This window comes from Coregonus lavaretus (genome assembly GCF_964263955.1).
Source record: "Coregonus lavaretus genome assembly, chromosome: 31".
Lineage (NCBI taxonomy): Eukaryota > Metazoa > Chordata > Actinopteri > Salmoniformes > Salmonidae > Coregonus > Coregonus lavaretus.
In genome coordinates, this window is record NC_140018.1 from 36454174 (window position 1) to 36466239 (window position 12066).

The window sequence follows — 12066 nt, forward strand, 5'->3', positions numbered from 1 at the left end:
GAATGGTTCCAGTCTCCCATGAAGCATTCAGCCATGTATACGGGTAAGAGTCTAGCTAAATTTTCCAGATATAAGTTTCTAATTTTGTCAGAAAGTCATTTCTATTGCAAGTTAAAATGTACTGTTTGTTAGTTAGCAAACGTTAGCTTGCTGGCTCACTAGCTAACGTTACGTGTATGATCTGTATAGTAATATTATTTGAATCAGAAATCCATTTGCGTTGCTAGCTATAGCCTAATGTTAGCTAGCTAACATTTAACCTAGTTTGTTAGCTTTAGCTACGTGCAGATTCATACTACAGCTATGACAATGTTTGTATTGGTAGTAGTATGAGTTGGGGTTATGCCGGTTCATTGTTTAGCTAGCTAGCTACCTACATGTCTAAACAAAAGACTCCACTTCGGCCAGATTATTACATGACCCATCAAATTAGCAGGTGTGTCTGGGGTGATTACGGCCATTGATTGTATTTCATGAACATGTGTACATGTCTAGACAATAGTGACCCATCCACTTAGCTAGATGTGGGTGAGGGGTGGTTATAGCATTTCCTTCACATGACCCATCAATATAGACAAGTGTGTCAGGTAAGCGTCATCTAATAACGATAAAATATTTATACAATATTTTTATCTGGACACTTTCTGTTTTTGATATTGCTACTATGCAAGTATTCAAGTACTATCACTGAACCGTTTACACCTTCTGTATCCTATGCATGTGACAAATAAAATGAGATTTTATTTGATATAGCAAACGTGAATCCTTAAAGAGATGGGTGGGGCTAAAGCTTAAGAGGGTGTGAACGATGCTGAATGGGTATAGACAAATAAGAGCTCTCCAGTAGGTGTACCAAAACATTCAAGGGCCATTTTCTCAAAAGTGGGGTTACAAGTTTATTAACTTTCAAAGCAGAATTACTTTCCCATTGTTCCTCAACTGCAATGTATGACATACCATTTTCTAGCTCTGAGTCTCTACTTTTATCCAATGTAAAAAACAAAATTTCAAATTTTGCTACATAAGACCGAATCGAGGCGGTCGGTCACATTTAGTCATTCAAAGAGAAGTGTTAACCTGTTATGTAAACATTCAGTACTTGGTAATAAATAAATTGAATATTGCAGTGGTGAAATGGCAGCGGTTGTGTGTTATAATGTGCAGGAGCCTCCCTGCAATTCATGCAGATGCACCAGCGAGGTTGTCCGGAGACCCTAGGATAGCTCTCCGGTACTCCATGATGTCAAAAATCACTCCAGGTAGACGGGAAGCAGCCAGCTCCAGCACCTCTCCCCTTTCTTCAAAAGACAGTTCTTGCAATTTAAGCTGTAATGATAAGAAAAAAAGCAACATGAAATTACAGAATGTAGCCAAATGTTGTGTGATATGATTATAATGTTGTGAAATGGGTAAATAGTACCATAGATGAAAGATTTTTACTAACCTTCATCTCAGCCAGTCTCTTTTTTCTTGCAGTCAGGCAGCCCTTTCAAGGTCTTCCTATTAAATTATTTCTGCAGCTCTATCTCTGCCGCTGGACAGTCTACCGCTCTTCAAACAGAAAAAAACAACACTTATTAGGGGATTGTATTGTAATGTTCACTACATGGTATTTTATGTATAATCAATAAGGATGTTCATGCAGAAGAGTATAACACTTCTACAATCCATACACAACATCTTCATAGCCATAGCTCTCAAGAATCATGGGGCCATCCCAGTAATGTTGTTAGCTAGCTGGTATAGCTACGATTCTGAAGGGCAAAGAACTGAATGCATGCCAAAGTCAAGGTTATTTCCCATGACTGCAGAGCTATGATAGTCAAAATTACACTTCTACAATCAATACACATCTTCATAGCCATAGCTCTCTAGAATCAAGGGGCCATCCCAGTAATGCTATTAGCTAGCTGGCTAGTATAGGAGTCAGAGAAGGGCAAAGGACTTGCCAAAGCCAAGGTTATTTTCAATGAATGCAGAGCAATGATAGTCAAAATTCATTATTTTACACTGCTTAACTAATGTACTGAAAATATTGTCATATTGCAATCTTGTACCAGGCAGGGAAATTCATGGTAGCTATTGTTAACCACGTAGCTAGCTAAGTTAGCAACGTTGGCTTTCTTTTTGGCTGACAACGTGAATATTATAACATGTAAAAAATGTTCTACATGTTCGTAAGACATTGTTTCTCAAATAGAATCAAGTTATCTTCAATCTTGTCCATAACTGTTATCGCATTGGCATCCACAGTCTCAAATTTCCTGACAATGTCAAAATTGGCAACAGCGGGTTTCCACTAGATAACACAGCTACAAAGTCTCAGAGCGGCTGTTGATGCTACGTCATCACTGCGGCGACGACCAATGAGAGCTGGGGTTTCGGGGATATCGTGTTCAAATCTAGAATAAATACTACATTCTTGCCAGAGGGGTCCAAAAACACCTGTACAGTCGTGGTCAAAAGTTTTGAGAATGACACAAATACTAATTTTCACAAAGTCTGCTGCCTCAGTTTTTATGATGGCAATTTGCATATACTCCAGAATGTTATGAAAAGTGATCAGATGAATTGCAATTAATTGCAAAGTCCCTCTTTGCCATGAAAATGAACTGAATCCCCCAAAAACATTTCAGCCCTGCCACAAAAGGACCAGCTGCCATCATGTCAGTGATTCTCTCATTAACACAGGTGAGAGTGTTGACGAGGACAAGGCTGGAGATCCCTCTGTCATGCTGATTGAGTTAGAATAACAGACTGGAAGCTTTAAAAGGAGGGTGGTGCTTGAAATCATTGTTCTTCCTCTGTTAACCATGGATACCTGCAAGGAAACACGTGCCGTCATCATTGCTTTGCACAAAAAGGCCTTCACAGGCAAGGATATTGCTGCTAGTAAGATTGCATCTAAATCAACCATTTATCGGATCATCAAGAACTTCAAGGAGAGAGGTTCAATTGTTGTGAAGAAGGCTTCAGGGCGCCCAAGAAAGTCAGCAAGCGCCAGGACCGTCTCCTAAAGTTGATTCAGCTGCGGGATCGGGGCACCACCAGTGCAGAGCTTGCTCAGGAATGGCAGCAGGCAGGTGTGAGTGCATCTGCACGCACAGTGAGGCGAAGACTTTTGGAGGATGGCCTGGTGTCAAGAAGGTCAGCGAGGAAGCCACATCTCTCCAGGAAAAACATCAGGGACAGACTGATATTCTGCAAAAGGTACAGGGATTGGACTGCTGAGGACTGGGGTAAAGTCATTTTCTCTGATGAATACCTTTTCCGATTGTTTGGGGCATCTGGAAAAAAGCTTGTCCGGAGAAGACAAGGTGAGCGCTACCATCAGTCCTGTGTCATGCCAACAGTAAAGCATCCTGAGACCATTCATGTTTGGGGTTGCTTCTCAGCCAAGGGAGTGGGCTCACTCACAATTTTGCCTAAGAACACAGCCATGAATAAAGAATGGTACCAACACATCCTCCGAGAGCAACTTCTCCCAACCATCCAAGAACATTTTGGTGACGAACAATGCCTTTTCCAGCATGATGGAGCACCTTGCCATGAGGCAAAAATAATAACTAAGTGGCTCGGTGAACAAAACATCAACATTTTGGGTCCATGGCCAGGAAACTCCCCAGACCTTAATCCCATTGAGAACTTGTGGTCAATCCTCAAGAGGCGGTGGACAAAGAAAACCCCACAAAATCTGACAAACTCCAAGCATTGATTATGCAAGAATGAGCTGCCATCAGTCAGGATGTGGCCCAGAAGTTAATTGACAGCATGCCAGGGCGGATTGCAGAGGTCTTGAAAAAGAAGGGTCAACACTGCAAATATTGACTCTTTGCATAAACTTAATGTAATTGTCAATAAAAGCCTTTGACACTTATGGAATGCTTCAGTATACCATAGTAACATCTGACAAAAATATCTAAAACACTGAATCAGCAAACTTTGTGAAGACCAATACTTGTGTCATTCTCAAAACTTTTGACCACGACTGTACACGCATAGTTACGCAGTGCAGGTTTAATAAAAAATGCTATGACATTATTTTACATTTACATTTTAGTCATTTAGCAGACGCTCTTATCCAGAGCGACTTACAGGAGCAATTAGGGTTAAGTGCCTTGCTTAAGGGCACATCGACAGATTTTTCACCTAGTCGGCTCTGGGATTAGAACCAGCGACCTTTCGGTTACTGTCACAACGCTCTTACCCACTAAGCTACCTGCCGCCCCATTATAATGCCCTTTATGATCTAATAATTTCTCTGACATCATAATGCCCTTGATGAAGCAGGCCTAATAATGATCTGACATCATAATACACTTTTTGATGTAATCATGCTCTGACTTAACAATGCACTTTATTGTATTTATTTTTATTTAACCTTATACAGGTTGTCTAATGGAGATCTAATCAAATCTCTTTTGCAAGAGAGACCTTTTGTTTCATGATGTAATAATGCTCTGACATCATATCTCTCTCTGTGCAGACGGACGCAGCGCTGATGTACGATGCGGTGCACGTTGTAGCGGTGACGGTGCAGCAGTCGCAACAGATCACTGTCAGCTCACTGCAGTGCAACCGCCACAAACCCTGGCGCTTCGGAGCGCGCTTCATCAGCCTCATCAAAGAGGTACCGTAATACTTAAAATGTTAGTGTTTCATTGACATATAGTATAGGATGAATTGAGTAAGTATGACTTAATGTATCAAGTTAGTATCACTACAGCTCGTGTTTAAGTTACCACTACTCAGTTTACTTAGTGAGTCACACTTACGTTTTACAGCGCATAGCCTATCCTGATCACATAATGTTTGTGCTGAAGTAGCATATAAAAGACAGGGTATCTGTCGTTCATGCCTCCTAGCCACTGGGCATAGACATCATTTCAATGTCTATTCCACTTTGGTTCAACGTAATTTCATTGAGATGACGTGGAAACAACGTTGATTCAAGCCGTGTGTGCCCAGTGGGTAGTCCCTTCTTTTCATTTGAATTCATGGCCATTGAGACAGCTTTACCTGTGAAGCGCTGTGCCCACATCTATTCCTTTCTGCTGTAGCAGTATCAACACTTCTACTATATTATTGTTATGTTTGGCATACATTTTTGGCATGACAATGAATGAATAGAGAGAGTAATTGACTCAACTAAAGCACAAACAGACTAGACAGCCAGGCTACCAGCAAAATCCCTGCATCACCCAACAAACCCTGACCCTTGGACTCGAAACCATTGGCTCAGTTCCATTTCAAATCAGTCAATTCAGGTGACGCATTAGACCTTTTTTCTATTCATTTTCTGCATTGATGGAGTTCCAATTGAATTAACCTCCAACCTCTGCTGGACACATCACACCCCCATTTGCCATTGAGTGGGTTATCGTATCGATCTACATATGGGTGTATCTCTCTGTGTCTGTGTGTCATTGTTGTTGAATATGGCACATGTGAGTGTAGATGTAGGTGTATGTGTGTATGTTAGTACAGTACCAGTCAAATGTTTAAACACACCTACTCATTCCAGGGTTTTTCTTTATTTTTACTATTTTCTACATTGTAGAATAATAGTGAAGACATCAACTATGAAATAACACACACGGAATCATGTAGTAACCAAAAAAGTGTTAAACAAATCAAAATATATTTTACATTTGAAATTCTTCAAAGTAGCCACCCTTTGTCTTGATGACAGCTTTGCACACTCTTGGCATTCTCTCAACCAGCTTCATGAGGTAGTCACCTGGAATGCATTTCAATTAACAGGTGTGCCTGTTAATTTGTGGAATTTCTTTCCTTCTTAATGCATTTGAGCCAATCAGTTGTGTTGTGACAAGGTAGGGTTGGTATACAGAAGATAGCCCTATTTGGTAAAAGACCAAGTCCATATTATGGCAAGAACAGCTCAAATAAGCAAAGAAAAACGACAGCCCAAATAAATGCTTCACAGAGTTCAAGTAACAGACACATTTCAACATCAACTGTTCAGAGGAGACTGCGTGAATCAGGCCTTCATGGTCTAATTGCTGCAAAGAAACCACTACTAAAGGACACCAATAAGAAGAAGATGCTTGCTTGGGTCAAGAAACATGAGCAATGGACATTAGACCGGTGGAAATCTGTCCTTTGGTCTGATGAGTCCAAATGTGAGATTCTTTGTTCCAACCACTGTGTCTTTGTGAGACGAGGAGCATGGAGGAGGAGGTGTGATGGTGTGGGGGTGCTTTGCTGGTGACACTGTCTGTGATTTATTTCGAATTCAAGGCACACTTAACCAGCATGGCTACCACAGACTTCTTCAGCGATAAGCCATCCCATCTGGTTTTACCTTAGTGGGACTATCATTTGTTTTTCAACAGAACAATGACCCAACACACCTCCAGGCTGTGTAAGTGCTATTTGACCAAGAAGGAGAGTGATGGAGTGCTGCATCAGATGACCAGGCCTCCACAATCCCCCGAACTCAACCCAATTGTGATGGTTTGGCATTATTTGGACCGCAAAGTGAAGAAAAAGCAGCCAACAAGTGCTCAGCATATGTGGGAACTCCTTCAAGACTGTCAGAAAAGCATTCCTCATGAAGCTGGTTGAGAGAATGCCAAGAGTGTACAAAGCTGTCATCAAGACAAAGGGTGGCTACTTTGAATAATATATTTTGATTTGTTTAACACTTTTTTGGTTACTACATGATTCCATATATGTTATTTCATAGTTTTGATATCTTCACTATTATTCTACAATGTAGAAAAGTGTAAAAATAAAGAAAAACCTTTGAATGAGTAGGTGTGTCCAAACTTTTGACTGGTACTGTATGTCTACAGTATGTACTGTGTGTGTGTGTGTTTGTGTGTGTATGTGCAAGCATCCGTGCGAGCACATGTATGGTTGCCATAAAGTACCGACTATGTCACCTGGTGGAGAGTTTGAGCACCAGGACTCTATTCAGGTTTGATAAGAGTAACCAGTTGGGAACCACAACAGTGGCCAAAAACACGAGGCAGAGATTCAAAAAGTATGGACATTTATTTTGAACACAGATAAATAGGTACAAATTTAGGCCACAAAAAGGGAAAAAGTCTTTCTCCAGTTTAAGGGGTGGGGAAATCCAAAAAGTCCTTTCCTTAAAATCCAAAATCCAGTCCAGTGGAAAATATACTGAACAAAAATACAAACGCAATGTGCAACAATTTCAGTTACAGTCCATATGAGGAAATTAGTCAATTGAAATACATTAATTAGGCCTTAATCTATGCATTTCACATGACTGGAAATACAGATATGCATTAAAAAAATGGGCCTCACAATGGGCCTCAGGATCTCGTCACGGTATTTTTGTGCATTCAAATTGCCATCGATAAAATGCAATTGTGTTCATTGTCAGTAGCTTATGCCTGCCCATACCATAACCCCACCGCCACCATGGGACACTCTGTTCACAACGTTGACATCAGCAAACCGCTTGCCCACACACGTGGTCTGTGGTTGGACATACTACCAAATTCTACCAAATTCCCTAAAATGACATTGGAGGTGGCTTATGGTAGAGAAATGAACATTTACTTCTCTTGCAACAGCTCTGGTGGACATTCCTGCAGTCAGCATGCCAATTGCACATTCCCTCAAAACTTGAGACATCTGTGGCATTGTGCTGTGTGACAAAACTGCTAATTTTAGTGGCCTTTTATTGTCCCCAGCACAAGGTGCACCTGTGTAATGATCATGCTGTTTAATCAGCTTCTTGATATGCCACACCTGTTAGCTGGATGGATTATCTTGGCAAAGGAGAAATGCTCACCAACAGGGATGTAAACAAATTTGTGCACAACATTTGAGAGAGGTAAGCTTTTTGTGTGTATGGTACATTTCTGGGATCTTTTATTTCAGCTCATGAAACATGGGCCCAACACTTTACATGTTTGCATTTATATTTTGTTCAGTGTAGTTAACTGTGCACTTCCCTGTTACTCTAGTCAGTGTTTTCTGTCCATGGCCAGAGCTCTGCCACTTTCTCAGTGTCTGATAACCTTCCTTGTCAGTGCCCGAGCCGTTCTGCCTAAATGCTGCTTCTGCAAGGCTTTAAATTCAGACTTCAATATGCAGTGAACCAATGAGAATACATCTGAATAATTGTTCCCGCATTTTCACTGGGTGTGTCTATATCAAAGCCACCGTACATCTTTCGAAAGTCGCTCGCTAAGGTCAGCCATTCGCTTTGTAGACGAGAGCGCCTTATTTGTGAGATCACTGTCCTGTTGCATGTACAGTTTTAGATATGCCAAACAGATGAACACTGATCCTCGTATAATTATGAAGCAATACATTTTTTTTTGCTTTTCTTTGTGATATGTATTGCTCTGACTCAGCTGCATGCCTGACCCTGAATTAGCTCTATTTTTCATCTCTCTGGCAGACAAACATGCTCCCTTTAAACTACTTAAAGTAAAACATAGAACAAATCTTTGGATCTCTATAGAACTGTCCGATCTTGTTATGATGAGAAATCGGGCCTGGGCCAAAGCTAGAAAAACTGACTCTGTAGCTGATTGTCAGTTTTCAGGCAATTGAGAAATAGATGCACTTCTTCAATCAAAAAAGCTAAGTCTAGTTACTTTCTAAGTTCTATCTCAGATTCTGCTGGTGATACGTCAACATTTTGGAAAACAGTTAATGCACTGAAGCGTGGAAATTCCTCTCCTTCCCTGCCTAAGGAAGTTGTGCCAGATTCTGGCATCATTACTGAGAAAAATTTGGTAAGTGATGCTTTTAATCAGCATTTTATCTCAGCAGGCTTTTTACTTGAAATAATTGGTGGTTTAATTGACCCTGGTCAGCCAGTCGACTGCTTTCCCCTGTCCCAGCCTTTAGTTGGTTCGATGGAAGTTCTGTCAACTTCTAGTGAATCTATGCTTTAATTTCAACAACTTTCTACTTGTGATGTCCTAGGCGCCTCGCATAAGATTGATGTTTAGAAATCCACTGGGGCTGATTTGCTTGATCCTTTCTTGCTGCAGCTTTCTGCTCCTCTGATTACATAATCTTTAACACATATGTTTTACCTTATAATTACTCCTGATACCATGCCCAGGGTCTGGAAAGCAGCCCATATACTCCCCCTTCACAAAGGTGGTGACCCGTGTGACCTAAATAATTATTGCGCCATTTTCTTGCCTAGCAGACATTCCTAGATCCTTTTTAACTACGAAATGTATTATAAATGTACAGAAGTCAGGTTTCAGTCCAGGTCAAAGCACCATCCATGCTAGATCTATGATTTTAAAATAATTATGTTCTTAATTGTTTGGATAAGAAGAAACACTGTGCGGCCGTTTTTATTGGCCTGTCTAAAGCCTTCGACACTGTTATTACTTATTCAGAGGAATTCATCAATTGGCCTGGACCGGGCTGCGAGAAGCTTGTTTGAAAATTATTTAAAGGACAGAACACAGTATTTAATGATGGTGTTAAATCAGGTTTTCTGGACATAACAAAGGGTGTCCCACAGGGATCGATTTTGGAGGGCATTTTTACTGAAGAATGTGTTTGTTTCATATGATTGTGTTTTGTTTTTCGTGTTTTGTGTTTGCTTTTCATGTATTCTATAATTGATGTGTATATAGATATGTATAGTGTAATTGTTGTTTATTGATGTGTTCATTCAGGGCTCAACTGCAAAAGAGACCGTGGTCTCTGCATGACTCCCTGCTTAAATAAAAATGTACTGTCTCCCTCCTCCTCCCTCCCTCCCTTTCCCTTTAGTCTCTCATATCTCTCCCTGCGCCGTCTCTCTGATCCTCCAATCACTTTGAAGTAAAACTTCAAGCACAACCAACTTCACTGTGTAATTAACTCTTATACCTATCAAAAAGCCTCTGTGGTGCTCGTCTCTATTGTATCTTGTTGTATTTAAATGCAGAGAGTGTAGAGAGAGCCAGGCGGAATGGCTAGCTAATTGGTTTGTGGATCGAAATATAATGAAAGAGCATGTAGGATTATGGGTAATTGAGGGATACAAGTTGGACACATTGGACTTTGTTTTTGAGTTGAATTAGGTGGTTGGTGTGTGTTTGCATGCGTATGTGTGCCCCTCTCTATAGGCCCATTGGGATGGCTTGACTGGACGCATCCTCTTCAACAAAACTAACGGACTGAGGACAGACTTCGACCTGGACGTAATCAGTCTAAAGGAGGAAGGACTGGAAAAGGTGAGTTTGTGTTTTTGTGTGTGTGTGTCAGTGGCGGTCGGTGCCGTTTAAGATTAGGAGGAGGATTTTTATTATATTACAGCATATTGGATGATTGTCATTCATATTCCAATCACCCAGTTCGATGTAACATCGATAGGTTTAGGCTACTACATTATACTCAAATTTGCCCTATACCCATCATGAGGTTGCTACAACCTAGCCTACGAATAAAAGTTTCTAACGAAGGTGCACAGGTCGACAGACAAATTGGAGTAATCAAGGTGACAGACAGTGACACATTCAATACTGCCTTGCCCAGCTGATCTGGGGTGTAATCATTAGCTCAACTAAAACAAGAGTTTCTATTGGACAAATTCAGGTAGGTCCATCCCTGTTTCATTCCATTTGCTTCCGTTTAAGAAATGTTTTGCAACAGAATCGACGGAATGAATACACCCCTGATCAACCGCACAGTCACTTTCATAGCAGCCACATACAGCGTCATCACTTTGCTCATTGTATAATTCCTTCTCCCATCTACGCACTGTCCTCCTCTAACCTTTTCCCTTCGCTTGTGGACTTCAGTGCACAACACAACAGCTGTCTGTGACCAGGTAAAAAAAACTCTCCAAGCCAAACCTTCATACCATAACCGCTACATAGCCTACATCGTTGTCACTATATTAGCTAACGCCATAGTCAACATAGCTACTAGAACTAACACGTTAGTAAACCCACAATCCCATCCATGTGTACAATCACGCAGTACAGTGTACAGCAAGCAGTTTACAACAAGCAGTTTAGCAGTAACACGGGCGGGCCCCGTAGGCAATACATTTATAAAACCGAAAGCTTGCCTTGACTTGGAAAAGTTGCAGTGTTGGATAGCCTTAGTCAGCTAGCAAGCATTCCAGGTTGTTGAGTAGGCTAAAATAGCTGCATTAGCTAGCTAAGTAAGTGAAACGTAAACTAAGAAGAAGAAAAAATACAACTAAATATCTCTCGCTCTCTGCTGCTTCTCCTTAATTTTTGAAGAAATTAATTTGTTCAAAACAGTTTTACTATTGTCTTTCTCTCTCTTTGAGTCAACTACTCACCAGTCTTTATACACTGCAGTGCTAGCTAGCTGTAGCTTATGCTTTCAGTACTAGATTAATTCTCTGATCCTTTGATTGGATGGACAACATGTCAGTTCATGCTGCAAGAGCACTGATAGGTTGGAGGACGTCATCCGGAAGTTGTCATAATTACTGTGTAAGTCTATGGAAGGGGGTGAGAACCATGAGCCTCCTAGGTTTTGTATTTAAAAGTCAGTGTACCCAGAGGAGGATGGAAAATAACTGCCCTCTGGCTACACCATGGTGCTACCCTAGAGTGTGCTGTTGAGGCTACTGTGGACCTTCATTGCAAAAGAGTGTGTTTTAGTCTGTTATTTTTTGACGTGTATATATAGTATTTAGTATAGTTTCTCATTTTTATGTTTCACTATTTTAATTGTTATGACATTCACTGAGTAGGATGCTCCTCCCTTTCCTGCTCTTCCAGGCTTTTCTAGTGTTAAATAACTATATATTCTCCAGACCTCTTTCACAAACAGAACGAACAGAGATCGCAATCACAGACACAAATCAAATCAAATGTTATTGGTCACATACACGTTATTGCGGGTGTAGCGAAATGCTAGCTCCAACAGTGCAGTGATATCTAACATGTAATATCTAACAATTTCACAACAATACACACAAATCTAAAGTAAAGGAATGGAATTAAGAATATAAAAATATTTGGACGAGCAATGTCTGAGCGCCATAGACTAAAATACAGTACAATACAATAGAATACAGTATATACATATGAGATGAGTAATGCAAAATATGTAAACATT

General features: G+C 40.6%; 1 protein-coding gene across 2 annotated transcripts in view; it reads left to right on the forward strand.

Annotated features, from left to right (window-relative positions):
• Positions 1-12066, forward strand: part of LOC311106845 (glutamate receptor ionotropic, kainate 2-like) — a gene marked incomplete at both ends in the record, with an annotated part of 181172 nt that overhangs the window by 106244 nt on the left and 62862 nt on the right. For both annotated transcript variants that reach the window (XM_084149215.1, XM_084149216.1), the window contains 2 exons: positions 4487-4630; positions 10092-10199. In XM_084149215.1, the coding sequence (XP_084005341.1) occupies positions 4487-4630; positions 10092-10199 (252 nt within the window). The remainder of the gene's footprint in view (positions 1-4486; positions 4631-10091; positions 10200-12066) is intronic.